This window comes from Dama dama, chromosome 15 (genome assembly GCF_033118175.1).
Source record: "Dama dama isolate Ldn47 chromosome 15, ASM3311817v1, whole genome shotgun sequence".
In the NCBI taxonomy this organism is placed as follows: Eukaryota; Metazoa; Chordata; class Mammalia; order Artiodactyla; family Cervidae; genus Dama; species Dama dama.
This window is the reverse complement of record NC_083695.1, coordinates 13,737,392-13,762,525: the sequence shown is the minus strand read 5'-3', so window position 1 is coordinate 13,762,525 and position 25,134 is coordinate 13,737,392. Positions and strand designations below refer to the sequence as shown.

Sequence of the window (25,134 nt, the reverse complement as noted above, 5' to 3'; positions counted from 1 at the left end):
TTTCTATTTCTTCATGGTTTAGTTTTGCAAAGTTATACTTTTCCAAGAATTTGTCCATTTCTTCCAAGTTATCCATTTTATTTGCATATAGTTGCTGATAATAGTCTCTTACGATTCTTTGTATTTGTGTTGTCTGTTGTGATCTTTCCATTTTCATTTCTAATTTTGTTGATTTGATTCTTCTCCCTTTGTTTCTTGATGAGTCTGGCTAATGGTTTGTCAGTTTTATTTACCTTCTCAAAGAACCAGCTTTTGGCTTTGTTGATTTTTGCTATGGTCTCTTTTGTTTCTTTTTCATTTATTTCTGCCCTAATTTTTAAGATTTCTTTCCTTCTACTAACCCTGGGGTGCTTCATTTCTTCGTTTTCAAGTTGCTTTAGGTGTAGAGTTAGGTTATTTATTTGACTTTTTTCTTGTTTCTTGAGGTAAGCCTGTATTGCTATGAACCTTCCCCTTAGCACTGTCCCATAGGTTTCGGGTTGTTGTGTTTTCATTTTCATTTGTTTCTATGCATATTTTGATTTCTTTTTTGATTTCTTCTGTGATTTGTTGGTTATTCAGAAGTGTGCTGTTCAGCCTCCATATTTTTATATTTTTTCCTGTAGTTGACATCTAATCTTACTGCATTGTGGTCAGAAAAGATGACTGGAATGATTTCCATTTTTTTTAGTTTACGAACGCTAGATTTATGGCCCAGGATGTGATCTATCTGGAGAAGGTTCCGTGTGCACTTGAGAAAAAGGTGAAATTGACTGTTTTAGGGTGAAATGTCCTATAGATATCAATTAGGTCTAGCTGGTCCATTGTGTCATTTAAAGTTTGTGTTTCCTTGTTAATTTTCTGTTTAGTTGACCTGTCCATAGGTGTGAGTGGGGTATTAAAGTTTCCCACTATTATTGTGTTATTGTTAATTTCCCCTTTCATACTTGTTAGCATTTGCCTTACATATTGTGGTGCTCCTATGTTGGGTACACATATATTTATAAACGTTATATCTTCTTCTTGGATTGATCCTTTGATCATTATGTAGCGTCCTTCTTTGTCTCTTTTCACAGCCTTTATTTTAAAGTCTATTTTATCTCATATGAGTATTGCTACTCCTGCTTTCTTTTGGTCTCTATTTGCATGGAATATCTTTTTCCAGCTCTTCTTTTTCAGCCTGTATCTGTCCCTTGTTTTGAGGTGGGTCTCTTGTAGACAGCATATATAGGGGTCTTGCTTTTGTATCCATTCAGCCAGTCTTTGTCTTTTGGTTGGGGCATTCAACCCATTTACATTTAAGGTAATTATTGATAGGTATGGTCCCGTTGCCATTTACTTTGTTTTTTTTTTGGGTTCGCATTCATATAACCTTTCTGTGTTTCCTGTTTAGAGAAGATCCTTTAGCATTTGTTGAAGAGCTGGTTTGGTGGTGCTGAATTCTCTCAGCTTTTGCTTGTCTGTAAAGCTTTTGATTTCTCCTTCACATCTGAATGAGATCCTTGCTGGGTACAGTAATCTGGGTTGTAGGTTATTCTCTTTCATTATTTTAATTATGTCATGCCATTCCCTTCTGGCCTGAAGAGTTTCTACTGAAAGATCAGCTGTTATCCTTATGGGAATCCCCTTGTGTGTTATTTGTTGCTTTTCCCTTGCTGTTTTTAATATTTGCTCTTTGTGTTTGATCTTTGTTAATTTGATTAATACGTGTCTTGGGGTGGTTCACCTTGGGTTTATCCTGTTTGGGACTCTCTGGGTTTCTTGGACTTGGGTGGCTATTTCATTCCCCATTTTAGGGAAGTTTTCAACTATTATCTCCTCAAGTATTTTCTCACAGCGTTTCTCTTTGTCTTCTTCTAGGACTCCTATGATTTGAAAGTTGGGGCATTCAACATTGTCCCAAACATCTGAGATTGTCCTCCTTTCTTTTAATTCTTTTTTCTTTTTTCCTCTCTGCTTCATTTATCTCCACCATTCTATCTTCCACCTCGCTTATTCTATCTTCTGCCTCAGTTATTCTACTGTTGGTTCCCTCCAGAGTGCTTTTGATTTCAGTTATTGCATTATTCATGACTGACTGACTTTTTATTTCTTCTAGGTCCTTGTTAAACTTTTCTTGCATCTTCTCAATCCTTGTCTCCAGACTATTTATCTATAACACCATTTTGTTTTCAAGATTTTGGATCACTTTTACTACCATTATTCTGAATTCTTTTTCAGGTAGACTCCCTATCTCCTCCTCTTTTGTTTGGTTTGGTGGGCTTTTATCATGTTCCTTTACCTGTTGAATATTTCTCTGCCTTTTCATCTTGTTTAGGTTGCTGTGTTTGGGGTGGCCTTTCTGTATTCTGGCAGTTTGTGGTTCCTCTTTATTGTGGAGGTTCCTTGCTATGGGTGGGGTTGGACGAGTGGCTTGTCAAGGTTTCCTAACTAGGGATGCTTGCGTCAGTGTTCTGGTGGGTGGAGCTGGATCTCTTCTCTCTGGAGTGCAATGAAGTGTCCAGTAGTGAGTTCTGAGATGTCTATGGGTTTGGTGTGACTTCTGGCCACCTGTATTTTTGTGCTCAGAGTTATGTACCTGCGTTGTTGGAGAATTAGCTTGGCAAGTCTTGCTCTGAAACTTGTTGGCTTTTGGGTGGAGCTTGGTTTTAGCGTAGGTATGGAGGCTTTTGGATGAGCTCTTGTCAATTAATGTTCCCTGGAGTCAGGAGTTTTCTGATGTTCTCAAGTTTTGGATTTAGGCCTCCTGCCTCTGGCTTTCAGTCTTATTTTTACAGTAGCCTCAAGATGTCTCCATCTATACAGCACCGTATGATAAAACATCTAGGTTAATGGTGAAAAGATTCTCCATAGTGGGGGACACCCAGAAAGGTTACATGGAGTTACATGGAGAAGAGAAGAAGGAGGTGGGAAATAGAGGTGACCAGGAGGAGAAGAGGGGGAGTCAAAAGGAGAGAGACCAAGCTAGCCTCTGATCAGTTCCCTAAGTGTTCTCCACAGCCTCGGACACCCAAAGAGATTCACAAGAGTTAAGTAGAGAAGCAAAGGGGGAGGGAGGAGATAGAGGTGACCTGGGGGAGAAAAAGGAGTGTCAAAAGGGGAGAGAGCACTCAAGCCAGTAATCACACTCCTAAGTAAAAATGGGTACTGAAGATTGGATTCTTAAAGGTACAGAATTGATAACAAATATGAAAAAGCAAAGGTTAAAAATCTAGAGTAGAGGTTAGACTCTGAAAAATACAATATTAAAAAAAAATTTATCACAAGTTATAAAAAAAGATATATGAAATTTGCTTTAAAAATAGGGTCTTTTTTTGGCAAGGTAATAGTAGGTTTTAAAAATGAAAATTAAAGGAGTAATAAAGAACTTAAAAGTTAAAAAAAATTCAAGCGTGATAATAGAAAACTATACCTAGGAATTTCTCTGGAGCTGTTGAGGGCAGTGTGAGATCAGTTCAGTTTCAGATAGTTCCGTGTTCCAGCTTATACTTCTTCTCAAGGTCTATAGGTCCCTTCCAGTATAGCCAATGCTAACTGCAGGGTTTTAACCTGTTGCACCTGTCACTTGCAAGGCCGTTCTCTCTATTTTAGCTTCCTCTGTTTGCTGGCCTCTTCAGTGTCTAATTTCCGCCCTGACACAAGGGGGCGCTGGTGGTCACTTTTTTAGGCTCGCTTGTTCAGTCGTGCTGTGGGGAGGGAGGAGCACTGCAGACAAACATCCCTGGCGTGTGTGGGGAGCGCTCGCAGTGTCTCGGTCACACTGGGTTTGCCCTGCTCACGGCGTGTGTGCTTTCCCCATCTACACTGCTCAGGCTCCAGGTTGCTCTGCCGGGAACTGTCTGAGGCAGGCCCTCGGTTGCGTGCTCTTCCCAGGCCTAAGCCGCTCAGGTTCAGGTTCTCGGGTCCTCCATGAGGCGCAGACTCAGTTGGGCCTGCGTTTTGTGCCCTTCCCAGGTCCGAGCAGCTCAGGCCACCAGGTGCTTTGTGAGTGCACTCTCCCCAAGTGGGCAGTGCATCTTATTGGCTCCCCATCCCAGCCGCTCGGGAGCGCCGTCTCAGGAGTGCCGTGTGTCTCCTCTGGGGAGCTGATCTCTGGCTGCGACCCTCCTGATGGATGTCAACCGTCCAGGAGTCCAGGAAGACTTGGTTAGCAACTGGGAGCCTGCTCACAGTTTGGTAGAGGATGCCGTCTCTGGGGCCGAGTTTGCCCCTCACCTTCCGGCTCTGGCTGTTGCTGCCTGCCTCCCTGCCTCCAGCGGGGGATGGGCCGGTCCGCAGCCTGCTAGCTCTCCTCTGGTATTGGCTCAGTCTGTTGTTTTGTGAGTGGGCCTGCAGTGCCTCGGGTTAGAGCTTTTCGCAGAGAAGTTATCTCTCTCTCTCCTCTTTTTTTTCCTCTCTGGCTAACCCACAGTTTGGGCTGCTGTCTCATGTTAGCTCCCTCAGATTGCCCTTAGGGCATTCAGGCCCAGCAATGCAGCCAGCGCCTCCCAGTTCAGCCCCTGCTTGCTGGTGGCGGACAGGAGCGTCTGGGCTACTTCTCCGCTGGGAGTTGTGGTTAGGCACATAATCTGTTCGGGTTTTATTTATTTATTTTTCCTCCCGGTTATGTTGCCCTCTGAGATTCCAAAACTCCCTACAGACCTGCGGTGAGAGGGTTTACTGGTGTTTGGAAACTTCTCCTCTTTTACAACTGCCTCCCCAGAACGGGTCTCTGTCCCTAGCTATTTAGTCTCTCTTTTTATCTTTTATATTTGGTTCTACTTCCTTTCGAAGACAATGCGCTGCCTTTCTGGGTGCCTGGTGTCCTCCGCTAGCATTCAGAAGTTGTTTTGTGGTATTTGCTTAGCGTTCAAATGATCTTTCAATGAATTTGTGGGGAGAAAGTGGTCATCCCGTTTTATTCCTCCAACATCTTAGGACCACCCCTCCTGACACATTTTTAAAAAACCAAGTTACAACCACAGAACACACACATCCCTGCTTTTCCTACCACTATATCATGGACACTGTAATCATAAAACCAGCATGTTTTAAACATCTGCACAATGTTCAACCAAGTAAATGCAGTGTGCCCTGCATCACCATTCCCTGACCATTGGACAACATAGAAACACAAGCATTTTTGGTATTAAAAGCTGAAAAAATAATTTAAAAACACCTACCTTTTCTAAGTTAAATTCTTGTATATCCACATCCTTATCAAGATGGTTTTGGTCTTTAGTTTTGGTCTGAAAAGGAAAAAAAAAATTATTAAGGTCATCTGTTCCTTATAGTATCCATCCACCAAGAGACAGTCATGTTTTTAAAAGCTGTGAAACTGGCCCAGATAACAAACAATAACATATGCTTGCTGCACAAAAGCCTAATTAACAGCAAATAGAAGAAAAATAAATTTAGGGTTTCAAAGTTTAAGATAGGATTGACGAGAAACTAAGGTAAGGGAGAGACCAACATCTGTATCTCATGCAGTGTCTGTGGGAAGCTCCGTATAGTGAGGGGTTTAGAAAAGGATAACTGCTGAGCAGGGATTTTAGAGGGTAAAAAGTCACTTTTAAATAATTCTCAGGACTCAGAACTTGGCGCTTTCACTGCCGTGGCCGGGGGTTCAATCTCTGGTTGAGGAATTAAGATCCCATAAGCCATGAGGGAAAGGGAGGAAGAGGGGGATGGAGGGGAAGGAAAGGGAGAAAGGAAGGAAGGAAGGAAAAAAGGCATAAAGGAACAAATTTCTTTAAGGAACATCAGAAATCTAGAAATGATGGAGATGGGGATTCATAATTCCCAGTAGAAAATAATGATACTGCAAATGCCATCAAGATATGTGAGTCTTTACATCAATATACCCCCTGGTTATGGTTACCAGTCCATGGAATTAACCAGAAGTTTGAGACTTTAAGGAAACTCTCTTGTCAATCTGGCCAAGGACAGCAGTCACTATTCAATCTCAGGCCATCCTAGCCAGGCGGCATCTCAAATAGTGGTTCTGGGCTCTGGCTCCACAGGGCGGGGCCTGTGCAGGATGCAGCTGTCTTGCAGAGCAATGAACAGACGACTGGCTTGTTAAAACCACTCTGCTGGTCACCTGCCTTAACAGAGTAGGCTCGCTTTATTCATTCTTCCCTTTTTCCTCTCTTTAACTGCATACCTCCCCAGCTTCTTGTAGCCCAGCTGTTCTACATGTACGTAGTGTCAGTTCCTGCCCTGTGAGAGGTGGCTAAGGCTGGCTGGGATCACCAGCCCCCAACTGGGCCTGCACAGGGCCCAAGGAAGGGCCTTTCGGGGTCAGGTGCAGAAAACTCAACCCTCAGATCAAGTTGAGCACCTCAATTTTGAACACACTGAAGCCTATAACCCAGACACACCTGCATAGAACAGTGATTACCTCACCTTTCCCCCTTCCTCTAAAAACCTCTCCCCACGCCTAAGATCATTGTGCTTATCCCATGAAGACCCAACCCCCTCACTTTTGAGAGGCAGACGGAGACTTGTGCTCTCATCTCCTCGCTTGGCTGCCGGGTGAATAAATTGTAGATCACAGGATCTCAGTGTCCGGCTTGCTGCACGTTGAGCAAGTGGACCTGGTTCGGTAACAGAATCCTTCTTCACAGTAAAAACAAACATCTGGGAAAAAATTCTTGGCTAATTATTTTATGATGCTGAGTCTATTAGCATGACCCCACCACTGCCTTAACTTTCATTTCTATTTTTAGCTTTAAAACCACTTCAGCACGTTAATCAGCGGTCTCCCCTGTTTTCTTTGCCCCATCCTCACTGTGGTAGGAGGCCCCACTGTCTGCAAGCCACACTCAATCCTCCTTCACCTCTAGGCTCACAGGAGAACTGGGCTTCGCTCCCTACCTGGAGTTAGGCATGCTGACTTAACTTGTTTTAGCCAAAGACATGTGAGCAGAAGGAACCACATCCCTTCCACAGAGAACCTTTAAGAGCCTTTATTGACTTACCTTCTTCAGCAAATGCTAGAGCCCCTATCAACCTGGGTCCCTAGATTAGGATGGTGTGGACCACGGCATTCTGCCCTGACAATCCCGATGAACACATGACGTGAGAACAAAATTAACTTCTGCCTTTAAACCACTGAGGTGTAGGGGCTACTTGTTACAGAACCACCGTCTCTCCTATGCTCACTGATAAAGCCTCACTGTCCTACACACAAGACAGAGAAACATTGGAAGATTCTGAGAACTTGTATGTGAGGTTATGAAGAAGACAGCAAGCTATAAAAAGGAGCTGGGACTTCCCTGGCAGTGCAGTTGTTAAGACTTTGCCTTTCAATGCAGGAGTTGCGAGTTTAATCCTTGGTCAGGGACCTAAGGAAACTAAGATCCCTTACCCTTGCCTCCAAAAACTCAGAACGTAAAACGGAAGCAACAAATTCAATAAAAACTTTAAAACTGGTCCATGTTAATAAAAAAAAAAAAAGGAGAAGCTGCTCGGGAGGAATGCGTGGGGCGAGGGGGAAGGCAGGCAGGTTACCAGCTCAGTGATCTTTCTGATGGGCTGACCAAAAGTATTTTCTCCTGCACTGGTGAGATTTTTATTCCATTAGTCACATTGTCCAATCTTTGTCCAATTAGAGAAGAGTTGGGTAAATAAACACTCTCTCTTTAATATGCCAGCAGTTCTGAGAATACTGAGAATTTTCTTCATGTCTTCTTGAGTGTAAATTATTATTTTGGGGGGAGGGGGCGTTCCCAAGATGATGGAAGAATAGGACAGGGAGACCACTTCCTCCCCCACAAATTCATCGAAAGATCATGTGAACTCTGAGCAACTTCCACAAAACAACTTCTGAATGCTGGCGGAGGACACCAGGCACCCAGAAAGGCAGTCCATTCTCTTTGAAAGGAGGTAGGACAAAATATAAATGAAAGAGAGACAAAAGAATTAGGGATGGAGACCTGTCCTGGGGAGGGAGTTGTGAAGGAGGAGAAATTTCTAAACTGTAGGAAACCCTCTCGCAGGTGGGTCTGTGGGGAGTTTTGGAAACTCAGAGGGCAACATAACCGGGAGGAAAAAAAAAAACCCACAGAATACACGCCTAACCGCAACTGCCAGCTGAGAAGTAGCCCAAACGCTTACGTTGGCCACCAGTGAGCAGGGGCTGGACAGGGAGGTGCGGGCTGCATAATCGGTGCCTAGGGTAAGGACCCGGCCTGAATACCCTGAGGACAATCTGAGGGAGCTAACGTGAGATAACTTTCCTGAGAAAGGCTCTAATGCACAGCCTGACCGGCTCACAGAGCAAAGGATTGAGCGAATACCAAAGGAGAGCTAGGCAGCTGCATACAGGCCCCTCCCCAGCCGCTGGAGACAGAGAGGCAGGCGGGGTACAGCCAGAGCCGGAAGGCAAGGGGCCACTCCAATCTCAGCCCCAGAGCCCAGCATCCTCCACCAAACTGTGAGCAGGCTCCCAGTTGCTAACCAAGTCTTCCTGGACTCCTGGATGGTTGACATCCACCAGGAGGGTTGCAGCCTGAGATCAGCTCCCCAGAGGAGACACACGGCACACCTGAGACGGTGCTCCCACAGTGCACCCAGGAAACCAAGGGGCGGGGACCGGGAAGGTGAGTAAGATGCACGGCCCACCAGGGACAGTGCGCTCCCCACGTACCTGGTTGCCTGAGCTGCTCGGACCTGGGAAGGGCACAAAACGCAGCATCCGCTTTAGACAGTGCCCCTGCAGAGCACCCTGGAGCCTGAGCAGTGCAGACCGGGAAACCACACACCCCGTGAGCAGGGGCAAGCCCAGTGTGGTCCATATACTGCGAGCACTCCCCACACGTGCCAGCGATATTTGTTTGCAGCGTCCCTCCCTCCCCACAACACAACTGAACACGTGAGCCTCAGTAAGTGACCATCTTTGCCCCCTTGTGTCAGGGCGGAAATTAGACACTGAAGAGACTTGGAAAGAGAGGAAGCCAAAATAAACAAAGAACAGGGAACCACTCTGGAAGTGACAGGTGCAACAGAAAAACCCTGTAGTTAACACTGACTAAGCATCGAGGGGGCCTATAGACCTTGAGTCTTCTCAAGGTGGGACAAGAAACTATCTGAAACTGAACTGACCCCACACTGCCCACAACAGCTCCAGAGAAATTCCTAGATATATTTTTATCACTTTTTAACTTTTTAAAGTTCTTTATTAGTCCTTTAATTTTCATTTTTATAACCCACTATTACCTTGCAAAAAAAGACCCTATTTTTAAAGCAAATTTCATATATATATATTTTTTACAATTTTTGTGATTCATTTTGTTTTGTATATTTAATATTGTATTTTTGAGAGTCTAACTTCTACTCTAGATTTTAAATCTTTGCTTTTTGGTATTTGTTACCAATTTTGTACCTTTAAGAATCTAATGTTCAATCTAATGTACTGAACATTTTCTCGTAGGGGTGTGATTACTGGCGTGATTGCTCTCTCCCCTTTTGACTCTCCCTTTTCTCCCCCAGGTCACCTCTATCTCCTCCCTCCCCCTTCCCTTCTCTACCTCACTCTGTGAATCTCTCAGGGTATTCTGGGCTGTGGAGAATGCTTAGAGAACTGATTACTGTCTAGACTGCTCTCTCCCCTTTTGATTCCCCCTCTTCTCCTCCTGGTCGCCTCTATCTCCCTCCTCCCTCTTCTCTTCTCCATGTAACTCTGTGAACCTCTCTGGGTGTCCCTCACTGTGGAGAATTGTTTCACCACTAACCTAGATGTTTTGTCATCTGTGCTGTATGAATGGAGACGTCTTGAGGCTACTGTAAGAATAAGGCTGAAAGTCAGAGGCAGGAGGCTTAACTCCAAAACTTGAGAGCACCAGAGAACTGCTGATTCCAGGGAACATCAATAGACCAGAGCTCAACCAAAAGCCTCCACACCCACATTGAAACCAAGCTCCACCCAAGACCCAACAAGTTCCAGAGTAAGACATACCATGCTAATTCTCCAGCAAAGCAGGAACACAGTCCTGAGCATTAAAAGACTGGTCAACCACTTGCAAAAGAATGAAACTAGAACACTTTCTAACACCATACACAAAAATAAACTCAAAATGGATTAAAGATCTAAAGGTAAGACCTGAAACTATAAAACTCCTAGAGGAAAACACAGGCAAACACTCTCTGACATAAATCACAGCAAGATCCTCGATGACCTACCTCCCAGAGTAATGGAAACAAAAGCAAAAATAAACAAATGGGACCTAATTAAACTTAAAAACTTTGGCACAATGAAGGAAACTATAAGAAAGGTGAAAAGACAGCCTTCAGAATGGGAGAAAATCATTGCAAATGAAGCAACTGACAAAGAATTAATCTCAAAAATATACAAGCAGTTCAGGCAGCTCAATACCAGAAAAATAAACGACCCAATCAAAAAATGGGCCAAAGAACTAAACAGACATTTCTCCAAAGAAGACATACAGATGGCTAACAAACACGTGAAAAGACGCTCAACATCAGTCATGATCAGAGAAATGCAAATCAAAACCACAATGAGGTACCATTACACGCCAGTCAGAATGGCTGCTATCCAAAAGTCTACAAACAATAAATGCTGGAGAGGGTGTGGAGAAAAGGGAACCTTCTTACACTGTTGCTGGGAATGCAAACTAGTACAGCCACTATGGGGAATAGTGTGGAGATTCCTTACAAAACTGGAAATTGAACTGCCATACAACCCAGCAATCCCACTGCTGGGCATACACACCAAGGAAACCAGAACTGAAAGAGACACGTGTACCCCAATGTTCATCGCAGCACTGTTTACAATAGCCAGGACATGGAAGCAACCCAGATGCCCATCAGCAGACGAATGGATAAGAAAGCTGTGGTACATATACAGAAGGGAGTATTACTCAGCTATTAAAAAAAGAACGCATTTTAATCAGTTCTAATGAGGTGGATGAAACTGGAGCATATTATACAGAGTGACGTAAGTCAGAAAGAAAAACACCAATACTGTATATTAACGCAAATATATGGAATTTAGAAAGATAATAACAACGACCCTATATGCGAGACAGCAAAAGAGACACAGATATAAAAAAGACTTTTGGACTCTTGCGGAGAAGGCGAGGGTGGGATGATTTGAGAGAATAGCACTGAAACATGTATATTGGCATATGTGAAATCAATCACCAGTCCACGTTGGATGCATGAAACAGGGCACTCAAAGCTGGTGCACTGGGACAACCCTGAGGGGATGGGGGTTCAGGATGGGGACACATGTACACCCACGGCTGATTCATGTCAATGTGTGGCAAATACCACCACAATACTGTAAAGTAATTAGCCTCCAATTAAAATAAATACATTAATTCAAAAAATTATTATTTCAACTAGATTAGTTTCTTCCTAATAACTATCTGACTGGATCCACTAAAGAGCAGGGGACTTGGTACAGCTGAAGGGTGATGCTCAAGGGTAGCCCTGGAATACTGTAGGCTTCCCAGGTGGCTCAGCAGAAAAAGAATCCTCCTGCAATGCAGGAGACAGAGGAGACTCGGGTTTGACCCCTGGGTCAGGAAAATCCCCTAGAGGAGGGCATGGCAACCCAATCCAGTATTCTTGCTTGGAGGATCCCGTGAACAGAAGAGCTTGGCAGGCTACAGTCCACGAGGTTGCAAAGAGTCGGACACGACTGAAGCGACTGAGCGTGCACGCAGGCTGGGACACTACAGAGACTGTGAGGGCGGTGAGAAGCGGGGGCAGTGACCGGACAGAATGTCTTTAGGGCTAATGCCACTTCTGGCGCAGTGCACACGTGTTGCTCAAGGGACAAACAGCCTAACTAACCTACGCTCCTCTCACTGGTGTCGTAGTTAGGCAGACAGCTTTTAAGCCAGAAAGCCTGGGGTCAGAACTTCAGCACTTTTTCACATCCACAATCCTTCATCTGGAATCCTAAGAAAATTCAGAAGGAAATACTGTGAATATACTGAATACTGTGTACATTTCTGTCCTTTATTTTGCCCATCTTTGCATGAAATGTTCCCTTTGTACCTCTAACTTTCTTGAAGAGATCTCTATAATCTTTCCCATTCAATGGTACACAATGGAATATTGTGTACCATTTCCAGTGGGGTCTAAGACAGCAACACATAATTAAGCACATTCATATTTCTGCAGCAACGCCTATAAATGCTTATGTCAAATGTAACCAACAAAAATAACTGTTAAGCCTCACGTCAGTTCAGGTCAGGTTTTGCTGCCAAATAAATCTGTACCAAACTTACGAAAAAAAAAAAAAAACACCTAAATTTGTGCTTTCCAAAGCTTTGGGGTATTGGAGTTGCATATATGGGATGGTGGGGTGACTGTTTATATGCAAGCAAATCATTAAATCTCTCTAGGCATCAATCTCCTCTGCAAAATGAAGACAGGTCACTTGAACTGTGAAGATTCAATGAAATATTCAACTGGTTAAGGAACATAAGTAATCACTTTTAGTACACATCAACCACTCAGGAAATGGGGCTTCCCTGGGGACTTAGATGGTAAAGAATCTCCTGCAATGTGGGAGACCTGGGTTCAATCCCTGGGTCATGAAGATCCCCTGGAGAAGGGAATGGCTACCCATTCCAGTATTCTTGCCTGGAGAATCCCATGGACAGAGGAGCCTGGTGGGCTACAGCCATGGGACTGCAATGAGTTCGACATGTCTGAGCAACAAATATACACGGTAAGCTTTCAGGAAATACTGGCCAATCTTTGCTTGGCAAAGCATCACATGCTCAGAAGCAGTGTACGTGCACCACATGCCAAAGGATCCACACGTCCCTTCCGATCCACGGGGCACTGCTTTATTGTTTTTACCATGTCTTTCTTGTCTCTTTTCTACAGAGGCGGCTAAGGTTCACGAGATGGACCCATGTTAAGGGTGGAGAAATAGGCTTGTCAGACACAGCCCTGATGGCCGAATAACACTTGGATCATTTAAGATACACCTGACCCTTTCCTCAGAGCATAGGAACTTTCTTCCTCACAGGCAGCCTTGCACTCATTAAAGAGTGGGCTCATCCACTCCACTCTCAAATCACAAGTCCAAGCCAACCCGTTTTGAACCTGGACTCTGCAGTAAACACCTCACCCTGTCCCCTCATGCCTCTGGCTACTGCTTTACCTATAATCCATTTACCATGCAGGGGACACAGCAATCTTTTCAAAATATAAATCAGATCACTTCATGTCCCTGCTTAAATTCTTCCATGTGGTTCTTCACGCACCTTAAATCCGAAGGCCCCAAGTCTCTGGGGCCTGGTGTGACTGGCCCCAGCCTATGTCTCTAACAGCTCACACCTTCTCCCCCCTGTCCTCCTCCTGCTAGTCTCCCAGCTCCTAGAACCTTGCAGGCCTCTAGACAGCTCAGGACAGCAGCAGGGCCATCTTCTGCCTACATTGCTCTCCTCTCTCCCATCCCTGGCACCCTTCAACACAGTGTGAGCCTAGAGTCACCTCCTCGGACACTTCCAACCACTGGCTCCAATGGAGGTTCTGCCTGTTACTCTCAGGACCCTGCATCTTTCCTTCAGAGTGCTTATAACACTTTTAAAGTATATTATTAATTTATGCAGGGTTTGCCTGACTGTACTAATAAACAATATACTCCATGAAAGCAGAGGACTATTATCTTGTTTACTGTGGCATCTCCTGGGTCTGGCAAATAGTAGGCACCCAATTACTTACAGAATAAATGAATGAACGAATCAATGTAAAGGTGACCTCTGACCTACTATTTCTTGTCAAATTACTTCTGTAATCAGAGCTTTACAAACGGGACATGATCAGGAAGTTTATTTATGGGTCAGATATCTGGAATGGGTTAAATATACAAGTGGTGGCCAAGTTCCCAAATGAGTCCATTAAAAGGGGTTCTGATCACCAACTCCAATGTAGGGGAGAAGGTTGCCTCACACGTGGGAGCCAGTGTACAATAAAGCAGTGTACTGTAGATCAGAATACACACACAGAACACACAGCCGGGTGTTCACAGCTTGATGCAATTCTGACAGTATGTACTGGAGACAACACAGATTCCACAGGCAAAGGGCTCAGCCCGACAACACCATCCCCACTTCAGACCAGCTGCAAGCCCAGATTGTTACCTGTAGCACATCTGACCCACCACCTACAGACTGCAAGTTCTCCTGACCCCCTCCTTGTGTTCAACTAATTTGCTTGAGCAGCTCACAGAACTCAAGAAACCCGTTTACTTCCTAGATCACCAGTTTATTTTAAAAGGTCGTAACTCGGGGACAGGCAGATGGAGGAGATGCAGAGGGCAAGGCATGTGGGAAGCAGAGAGGACCCCGCATCCCCTCTCTGGGCCCCACTCTCGCAGCACCTCTACATGCTCACCAACCCAGAAGCTCTCCAAGCCAAACCCCATCCCCTGTGGAGTTTCAGTGGTTTCCTCACACAGGCATAACTGAGTACATCTGCCCTCTCCAGAGCTCAGGGGGTAGGACTGAACGATCCATCCTCTAATCACAAGGGTGGTTCTCCTGGCAACTAGTTCCCACTCAAGGATGCTTTCCAAGTCACTTCACTAACACAAAAGACACCTTTATGGCTCTCATCTTTGAAGAAATTCCAAGGGTTTTAGGAGTTCTATGCCAGAAACAGAAGCAAATGTTTAATGTAGTATTTCTTATTATAAATCACCACATCACACCCAAGAATATCTGTTTCAATACACTGTGTAGTTGGATCATTTTTGATGGCACAACCTAAATTCTGGGAAAAGAAGGTCACTTACTTGCCAGTACCACTTGTGTTCTCAAGAGTACTTCAGACAACAGAGGGCAACAGGAACTCACATGGAGAATCGACTAGTGGGGGGAGCCACATAAATGGAGAAATAAAAGGAAAACAGGAATAAAAAACAGAATACTTCAAACGTGACCAGCTATTCCTGTGATTGGTCAATGGAAGCCACCATTATTTTACCATGTACTTTTGCTGATTCCATGTCTGTCTGACTGTCCGATGGTGACTTGTAAGTTTTCAGAGAGCAGGGGCCACAACATGTACATTTTTCCACGTTCTGCAAACTCTTAGCATAGCATTATGTGTCCTAATTACGCCAAAGAACTGGCCTTTGCCTGGCATGCCTTATACCCAGGATATGCCATAATGACTAGCACTATATTAATTTGCAGTTATTTATATGTTGCAATATCAACATTCTAAAGTCTTTTTATGGACATATGTATTTTCATTGTGTTCATATACTGTCTCCTTAGCCAGACACATTTACATCTTCAGAAGATAAATTTTATAAAGGAAAAAAGGGCAGAACACCAAGAAAAGCTAAAAAATTTCATTAAGGTGAGGAAGTCCAAAATGTAAAATGAGGACTTCCCTGGTAGTTCAGTGGTTAAGAATCCAATGCAGGGGACGCAGGTTCAGGCCCTGGTCCAGGAAGATTCCACAGGTCGCAGGGCAACTAAGCCAGCGCACCACAACTCCTGAAGCCCACGCGCTCGGCAACGGGAGAAGTCATGGCAATGAGAAGCCCACACACCGCAACTAGAGGGCAGCCGCACTCACCACTACCAGAGAAAAGCCCTCGCAGCAACGAAGGCGCAGCACAGCCCAGAGCAAACAAATAAACAGAAAGGTCCACATCAAAAGGTAAAACGAGCTGAGGCTCCTGAGAAAAGCCAACCACGGTGAAAAGGGGATTCTCAAGAGCAGAAAGAAAAAGACTGCCATACTTGTTCTATTATTAAGAGACAGGGAGATACAGACTCATTCAATGACAACTTTTTTTGTCCTTTCTATTAGAAAAAACAAAACAAAACTCTATTCCAGAAGGATGAACGCAAGTGAATATAAGAGGAAACTAAAGACCGAGACATTTCAGGAAATAAGGGTATCTAGATGCTTAATGTCAGTTAAATCCCCCCAAAGGCAGTACTGTATTTCACAGCACTGTTCTCCAACCTTCTTCATATCACGACACACACGGAAAATACTAATATTTGTCTGGCTCACTGTAGTACCCTACACCGGTAAAGAAAACCAGTCTTTGGAAGCTCCCTGGCTGGCCAGCTTGGGAGCTCTGGCTGCAAGGGCCAAAAGAACCCATTTCTTGTCTGCCTGTAAGAATTCCCATTGCCCCAGTACTTGGATACTGTAAGAATTGGAAAGTTGACCTAGGATCAAAGGAGATATGGCTACATCCTAGCCTGTGTTCACACGGTCATCAAGCATATGCAAGCCTAGCTGTCTTTGCAGTGGGTTGAATCATGGTCTTCAAACAGAAATGACCATGCACTAATGTCAGGAATCTGTGAATGTGACCTTCTCTGGAAAAGCATTTCTGTAGTGTTATGGAGTTAAGGATTTCATGATGAGATCCATCCCAGATTTAGGGTGGCCCTACATCCAATGACATATTAAAAAGAAGAGACATCACTTTGCCTAACAAAGATCTGTTTTGTCAAAGCTGCGGTTTTTTCCAGTAGTCATGTATTGATGTGAGAGCTGGACCATAAAGAAAGCTGAGCACTGAAAAATTGATGCTTTCAAATTGCAGTGCTGGAGAAGACTCTGAAGAGTCCCTTGGGCAGCAAGGAGATCAAACCAGTCAATCCTAAAAGAAAGCAACCCTGAATATTCACTGGAAGGACTGATGCTGAAGCTGAAGCTCAATACTTGGACCACCTGATGCGAAGAGCTGATTTTTCTTGGAAAAGACTCAGATGCTGGAAAAGCTTGAAGGCAAAAGGAGAAGGGGACAGCAGAGGATGAGATGTTTAGATAGCATCACCAACCCAATGGACATGAATCTGAGCCAACTCCAAGAGGTAATGGAGAACAGAGGAGCCTGGCGTGCTGCAGTCCACCGGGTCACAAAGAGCTGAACACAACTCAGCGACTCAACAACAACACATCCAATGATGGGTGTCGTTCTAAGAGAAAGGCAAGAGATTCGAGACTCGGGCACCAGGAAGAAGGCCATGTACAGACGGAGGAAGAGTTCAGAGTTCTGTAACTGTCAGAAGATAGAAGAAGCAAGGAAGAACTCACCCTCTGAAGAAGGGAGCACGGCCCAGCCAACACCATAATGTGGACTTCGGGCCTCCAGAACTGTGAGAGAATTAATTTCTCTACAGCAGACCCAAGAAACTAAGACAATCCTCTTTTTCTTTTGCTGACAGACAAAAGTTTGGAGGACATGCGAAAAGCAATAGAAATGTAAACATCTGGATTTCTGCAATGAACCTGACAAAAACTTGTGAAAAAGTTTGGATAAGAAACCACGCCTCTCTCATGGACTGAATCCTGGGCCAGAATTACAAATGCAGCCTGAGACTGCTGCTCAGCAGAATCCCTCTGCTTTTCATCAGCATGGAAGTTCCTTCAGAGCAGGCAGTTTTTACCTGTTTTGTTCACTGTTACATCCCAGGGCCTAGAACTGTGGCAGGACAACATCAGGGTTTTCACACATGAGCCAATTCATTACCTTTGTGTTCTCGTCTTGATCTGGCTTCTGTTTCCTTTTTTTACTTCGGCTGTGAAACTGGACCACTTCTACTGGCTCCCTGTCATTCCTTGGGGGAGAGCAGGCTGCTGCAGCTCCAGCAGGTCCCGCAGGGGAACCACTGGGGGTCACAGCAGGAGTGCCCTGCAGCTCTTCCCGGAGCTCCTGGAAGAAGCTAGCAGCACTCTTCCTCTGGCCTCTGACAAGAGACTCAGGTTGGGGAGCTGGCTCTGTTGCCAAAGCTGCCAGGGGCCCCGTACCTCTCTTCTTCTCTCTCTTTTTTCTGACTCTTTTCTCTTCTGTTTCATCTTCTGTCTCTCCTGTTTGTTCGAACACAAAAAGGAAAAATAAATATTTTGTGCTTCAGCTGTCACCAATATCAAATGTAGGAATGCGCACGTCCATATGTCATAGTTTACAAACACCCAGAAATACACACAACACAAAGAAGATATTTGTTTTTCTTCAGAGGGTCATATTCAACATCCGCACAATTCAGAGACTCCAAAGCGCTTAGTCATCTTTCCCAAGGTAATTACATTCATGTCTTTGACTCTTAGCACAATTACCTAGTCCTTTCCGTGGTCCTGACTAAAATGCCATCATGACAACATCCCAGGAACTGACAATCCTGGCTGGCTCACAGTCTGTACTAAAAATGTAAGTAGATCCACCACTGCTGCTTTTTAACACTCACTAGGGTTACAGGTGGGTACCACAGTCTTCCTATTTCCTTTCATGGTTATAAACGAAAATGAATCTAAGACAACTGGCTTAATTTGAAAGCCTTTGAAAGTGAAAAAGTAAAAGTCGCTGAGTTGTGTCTGACTCTTTGTGACCCCATGGACTCCTCTGTCCATGGAATTCTCCAGGCAAGAACACTGGAGTGGGCAGCCATTCCCTTCTGCCGGGGATCTTCCTGACCCAGGGATCGAATCCACGTCTCTTGCACTGCAGGCAGATTCTTTACCATCTGAGCTACCAGGGAAGCCCAAGATGAACTTAAGACAACTGGCTAAATCTGAATGCCTTTATTTTCAACTAATATACCTCCCCTTTGTTTTAACCGTTTAAATTCTGACCAGTCACCTGAACGTTCTGACAAGAACTCTAGGCCTCACTACTGACTGACAGTATGAATATCACAGGGCTCTCTAAATATTAGCTGAGTATTTATGCTTGCTTCTATTTGCTCAGTTTCTTATTCAGTAAATGTGTATCAGACTTCTTTACCACAGTGGTCCAGTGGTAAAGAATCCGCCTTGCAATGTAGGGGACACAGACTTGATACCTGCTTCTGGAAGATTCCACATGCTGTGGGGCAACTAAGCCTGTGGGCCACAATCACTGAGTCCATGAACTGCGACCACTGAAGCCTGTGAGTCTACAGCCTGTGTTCCGCAACAAGAGAAGTCCCCACAAGGAGAAGCCAGCGCACCACTGCTAGAGAGGCGCCCTTGCTCACGCTCACCACAACTAGAGAAAAGCCCGCATGCAGCAGTGAAGCCCCAGTGCAGCCAAAAGTTAAATTCAAAACACAAACCTTTGGTAAGAAAATATATGTATTAAGAGTCGACTAGAAAACCTTGGTCAAGATGGTGGAGTAGAAGGATGTGTGCTCATCTCCTCCGGGAAGAGTACCAAAATTGCAACTAGCTGTTGAACAACCATCGACAGGAAGATGCTGGAACCCACCAAAAAAAATACACCCCACGTCCAAAGACAAAGAAGAAGCCACAGTGAGACAGTAGGAGAGGTGCAAACACAATAAAATCCAAACCCATTCCCTCCGAGTAAGTGACCCACACACTGGAGAACAATAAAACCAAAGAAGTTCTCGCACTGTTGTGAAGGTTCTGAACTCCTTGTCAGGCTTCCCAGCCTGGGGATCTGACAGGGACTTGGAATCCCCAGGGAATCTGGCCTTGAGGGCCAGTGGGATTTGATTACAGGCCTTCCAGAGGACTAGGGGTAAACAGAGACTCCAGTCTTTGGAGGTCACAAACAAAATTTTGTACATACCAAGACCCAGGGGAGAGGAGCAATGACTCCACAGGAGACTGAACCTAAACTACTTGCTAGTGTGGGAGGGCCTCCTCTGGAGGCGTGGGTTGGCAGGAGCTCACCTTAGGGACGGGGGCACTGGAAGGTCTCCTTTAGCAACTAAACCCTCTAGGAGTTTGCCATTAACCCTACAGAAGAGCCCTCAGACCCCTGGGCTGGGATGCCTCAGGCCAAACTACCAGGGAGGGAGTGCAACCCCACCCATCAGCAGACATTTGGATTAAAGCTTTACTGAGCAAGGCCCTGCCCACAGAGCAAGACCCAGTCCCTCCTATCAAGAAGCTTGAGTAAGAGATAGTTACTCAATCATGTTCGACTCTTGGCAACCCCATTTTGTCGTAATAAAAATCACAAATAACATACAAGGGAACTCCCATCAGGCTATCAGCTGATTTCTCAACAGAAACTCTACAAGCCAGAAGGGAAGGGCATGACATTTAAAGTAATGAAAGAGAAGAACCTACAATCAAGAATACTCTACCCAGTAAAACTCTCCCTCAGATTTGATGAAGAAATCAAAAGCTTTCCAGATAAGCAAAAGTTAAGAGAATTCAGCACTACGGACCCAGTTTTACAACAAATGCTAAATGAACTTTAGGCAGGAAACACAAGAGAAGGGAAAGACCCATACAATTAAGACCAAACAATTAAGAAAACGGTAATAATATAGTAGGATATTATATTATATACAGTAATAAAATAATAGGATCATACATATAGATCCTTAAATGTAAATGGATTAAATGCACCAACCAAAACACACTGACTGGGTGGGTGAAAAATGTGCATGTATGCACTTCCACTTACCACATCACTCGACTTGATCCCCCCTAAATTCTATGTAATTACTTTATATCGTTAATCATGTTCCCATTATGGCTTGCAATTGTAATTATCTTTTGCTTTTTGTCTGGCTATTGACTGTGAAAACTGATAAACATCTTTTACTTTGTAATTATGTAACCACTACTCACTTAACACTATTGTATCATGATTAGTCAACAGAAAAATAATAGAACTCTATATCACCAAAACTAGGATCTAATAGAAAAACCTGTAATCACTTTTTAAAATCCAGATGCATATCAGAATTATCTCGAATTTTTTTTGAAAAATACCAATGCTCAGGTAGTTTTTTTCTTCAGAGCTCCAGATATGTTTCTAGTGAGCACTCATGTTTAAAAACAATTAGACTATAGATGATCTTTTACTTTTTACCTAGTTTCACTTTTTCTACTTCATGTTCAGTGCTCCCATTTCATTTAGTTTATTATGTTCTCCAATTTCTCCATTTCTTTTTTTCTTTCTAAAAAGCTTTTGCATACATATGTATAATATATATATTTAAGAAAACTTGAATTTTTCCCTAACTAAAAAAATTACATTTTGACTCCACTTGTTTGACTTAGTATAAATAGAATGCTAGATTTCTAATTAAAAAATAGATATGCACAAGCAACAGAGGTTTACTGTATAGCACATCAAACTATAGTCAATATCTTGTAATAACCTATGATGGAAAATAACTTCAAAAAATAATACGTGTATTTGTATAAATGAATCACCTTGCTGTGCACCTGAAACATTTTAAGTCAACTATATTTCAATAAAATATACACATTAAAAAAAGAGCCGACTAAACTTTGGCATTAGGGATATAAAAACAAGTAGATACAGCCCGTGTCTTCAGAGCTCCAAGTGTAAGTTCCGGCCTGTGTTAACACAAACTATATTTAGGATTTTGCAGAAAAGTCTTCTCCTCTAGGACTTCTCAAGGTCAGAGACTAAGTCTTCTCTGTCTTCCAACATTTCCAAAGGCCCAGAGATACTCTGTCCACAGTACAAGTCAATACAAGTGCAGGAGTTGGAAACAGACAGTGTGGGGCTTAGAATCCAAGCTCTTCAAGTTACTAGCTGGGTGAACTTCCAAGTTTTTTAACCTCTAGTGCTTATTTCTACAATAATGCTATTTGTCTTGTAATAATAGTATTAATGACAGTATCTATTTCATAGAATTATTGTGATAATTAAATGAGTATATACATGTAAAGTATGGAGTGTATGGTAAAATCGCAATGCTCTTTTAGCTATTATTTTTTATTCTAAGCTATGTAATGAGCTTAGAATTTTGAGCAACTGGCTCCAAAATAAAACAGCAACATCACACTACAAATTTAAGAAATGTGTTTGACCTATAAGGTACTAATGCCTAATGATTTCCGGTGCATGAAGGAGTGTCATCTTCCCTGGGGTAAGTTCTTCAGAGTGTGTAGAACTGGATCCTTGCTTAAGTGCCAGGAGTTCCCAACCTTTAAGGCTAAGTTTCCTTTTCCGCAATCAAGATGAAGTAAGGCGAGCATAAGTCAGCCAACTTAAGGCTGAAAGGTCGTGAAAAGCTTCATGTGAAACCATTCTCTGAAGTCACCAAAAGAAGAGGTCCCAACGCGACAAGGTGTCACCAATGCCCGAGGGTCAGGCAGATCTGGGGGGTGCGTGGGGGAAAGGGGCTTCCCAGAGGTCGGGAGTGAGAAAGGATGCCATTTCCAGAGCCTGAGGTCCTGTGCACATCTCCTCGTTAAGTCTGAAAGCGTTAATGCTTTCGACAAGCAAGCCGGTTGGCCCCTACACTCAGGAACGAGTTGGGACATCTGATTCATAGAAAGGCTCAGACCCCGGTCGTAGGCGAGGGGAGGGTGCAGGACCCATTATCTGAACCTGGTTTGAAGAGCCGAGGAGTGCTCGAGGAGCAAGAATCTTTAGCCTGAAAGCTGAGGCCAGCCAGGTCCGGGGTCCTTAAGTTGGCTCTCCACGTGGGCTCCGAGGCCCGGCACTCACCAAAGTCGTAGAGGTTCTGGAGCAAAGTGTCCAGAAGGGCCTGAGAACCGGGAGGCGCGGAAGTCGCCAACCCGGGCTCCTGAGCCATCGTGAGGCCGGCGGGCCGCGGCGGGACAGCACAGATCTCGCGGGCCTCCCCGTCCGCTTCCGGTTTCTAACGGGTTGCGCGCGCCGTGAGTCCCCGCGCGGCTTCCGTCCTGGTTAAGATGGCGGCGCCCGGGGTCCTGTGGAGGGGCCGTAGAGGGTGCTGCCGCCCTAGGCGAGGTCGGGCCGCCCCGCGCGGAAGAACCGCCCACAGCAGCAGCACCACCACTGCTTAGCAAAGAATCCCAGGCCACACCCGGGACAGAAGCCGCAGCATGGATCCTTCCAGTTCATCCAAGTCTTGTTTTTCCGTCGGCTCCACCGGTCCCGGGGCTGTCGTGCTCCTCTACGCGGTATGCGCCCAGGGGAGCGAGGCCGGGGCGGGGCTGCGAGAGGACCCGCTTCTCTCGGTCCCGGGTTCCTCCGGGCTGCGACCCGAGGTGCAAAGGAGTGGGTCCGAGATCCCCAAAGGAGGGATGAGGTGATTGATTTGGTTTCCAGGGCGACGGTGTATCTCTGTGTGCGTGAGCGTCGGTATGCTTTTAGAAGTTTGTGTTGGTGATGGTTCCTCTGGTTCCTGCCCGCTCGTTCCTTCCCTTTCACTCCACCAGGCATGGGGCCTTCAGGAAGCCGCTGACACTGGAACGAGGGAGGAAAGTTGGGAATCTCCGTCTCTAGCGAGGGCGAATCGAACTACCTTTTGGTTGGTTTCTCGAACCGGGGAAACCTGCGGGTCTGACCCAGCCTGAGATAGCCTGTGGGTCCCCACCCCGCTCTTCCGCAGGTGTGATATTCCCGGGAGAAAAAGTGTTTGGCTTGTATGTGTGCATCGAGTTTCTAAGACTTTTAATCTAAGAAGATTAGGAGCTTCTGGAAATTTTTATTGTGTTTCTGTCTCTGTCCATTATTGTACTTTTGCCACAAGTCATTTTGAAAGACACCTAATGGCACCCGGCCTCCCTACAGTTGGCCTTTTCACCGCCTAAACCCCTTCTGATTTTAACTGGTCCTTTTTGACAACGGAATGTTAGTCACTCACAGATTCATGAAGATATTTTGAGGCAGAAATTTGTAGCTCCCAGTATTGCACAACCCTGGGGCAATTGACTTGTTAAAACAAATTAATTTTTATTTACCATAGGAAGAAATAAAAGTGCATATTTTAAAGTCATGTTATCAATATTCTGGCTTAAATCTAAGGTTAATCTATGTAGGAACGTGGTAACAGGGAAAGCATGAAAGAGCAAAGTAAACCAGAAACTCAGTTTCAGAAAAGAATGTACATATGATAAAGAATCCACCTGCAATGCAGGCGACCCGGGTTTGATCCCTGGGTCTGGAAGATCCCCTGGGGACAGGAATGGCCACCTTCTGCAGTGTTCTTGCTTGGGAAATCGCATGGACAGAGGAGCCTGGCGGGCTAGTCTATGGGACTGCACAGAATTGGACATGACTTAGCGACTGAACAACCGCAACAACACAACCCACGTCTACCTTCAAATTGGGAAATCAGTGGAGCATGGGAAAACCTCTGTCGCCTTGCTGTGAAGAGCTTGGGCTTATAATTGCTGCTAATTGTCCACTCTCCTAAGGTTTATCACTGTGCCTTTCTCTTCATTGACCTCACTTTGTAGTTCAGTGAAATATTTCAACCTTGGAATGTAGTGAAGAGGGTTACTGTCTAGCTCTGACTCCCCATAGGTAGCTTTTTCGGCCCTAATCTGGTTCCTGAATTAACAGCAATTTTCCACATGTGTATTAAAGGAAATAATTGATTTTTATTTCCCCCACTTACCAAAGATAAGACTTTAGTCCACTTTTTCACGTGAAAAACTAAAGCAACTACATGTACGCTGTTACTACTTTTGAAGCTAGACAGCAACCCTCACTACTCTTATGACTACAGGCTTTAGTTTCTTGTTAACCTGAACTTTTTCTTACTGGTTCAGACTGCCCTTATATATTTCCTCGCCATGCTCTTAACTGTGCAACACTCTAATCTTAAGAGATGTTTTAGAAACCGCTGATTGCAGCAGATGTTGCAGCAGTAAGTGCCTACAGTGTCCTAGTCAGCGTTGTCAGTGTCCAAGGTATGGAAGTTAAGGATCCACCTCTTGCCTTTAAGGACTTCGCAGGAGATCATGAAAATAAACAAATAATCATAATTAAGTGAGATAAGGGCTTCCCAGGTGGCGTTAGTAGTAAAGAACATGCCTGCCAATGCAGGAAACATAAGAGATGTGAGTTGAATCCCTGGGTTGGAAAGATCCCCTGGAGGAGGGCATGGCAACCCACTCCAGTATTCTTGCCTGCAGAATCCCATGGACTGGTGGGTTACGGTTCATCCATAGGGTCATGAAGAGTCAGGCACAACTGAAGCAACTTAGTACACACACAGGTGAGATAAGCGCAGTGATTGAAGCATGCACAGTATGTTGTGGGAGGGATGAGAAGGAGTACCCAACCTGTTCGGGGACTTGGAGGAGGCTTCTAAGAGAATATGACACCTGAAATGAGATTTTGAGATACGAATGGTAGATGAGGAAGAGGAAGACTACCCTAGGCACCAATGTAAGAAGACCACACCCTAGCATGTTTGGGGGAACCAAGATAGGCTCGGGTAGAATAAAGGGAATATGAGAAGCACCGCTAAGCAAATAGGCAGAGGATATTTC

At 44.6% G+C, this 25,134-nt stretch overlaps 2 protein-coding genes across 4 annotated transcripts in view; one reads left to right on the top strand and one right to left on the bottom strand.

Moving 5' to 3' along the window:
- The window catches only part of C15H1orf131 (chromosome 15 C1orf131 homolog), a 30,547-nt gene extending 8,040 nt beyond the window's left edge, over window positions 1–22,507 (bottom strand). For both annotated transcript variants that reach the window (XM_061161504.1, XM_061161505.1), the window contains exons 1-3: window positions 22,376–22,507; window positions 17,459–17,796; window positions 5,142–5,207 (exon numbers count right to left, since the gene is read on the bottom strand). In XM_061161504.1, the coding sequence (XP_061017487.1) occupies window positions 5,142–5,207; window positions 17,459–17,796; window positions 22,376–22,463 (492 nt within the window). In that variant the 5' untranslated portion in view covers window positions 22,464–22,507. The remainder of the gene's footprint in view (window positions 1–5,141; window positions 5,208–17,458; window positions 17,797–22,375) is intronic.
- Window positions 22,508–22,583: 76 nt separating this feature from the next.
- The window catches only part of GNPAT (glyceronephosphate O-acyltransferase), a 34,654-nt gene continuing 32,103 nt past the window's right edge, over window positions 22,584–25,134 (top strand). Inside the window, exon 1 of one of the 2 annotated variants that reach the window (XM_061161503.1) lies at window positions 22,584–22,812. In XM_061161503.1, the coding sequence (XP_061017486.1) occupies window positions 22,735–22,812 (78 nt within the window). In that variant the 5' untranslated portion in view covers window positions 22,584–22,734. The remainder of the gene's footprint in view (window positions 22,813–25,134) is intronic. The other variant, XM_061161502.1, reaches the window with a different exon arrangement.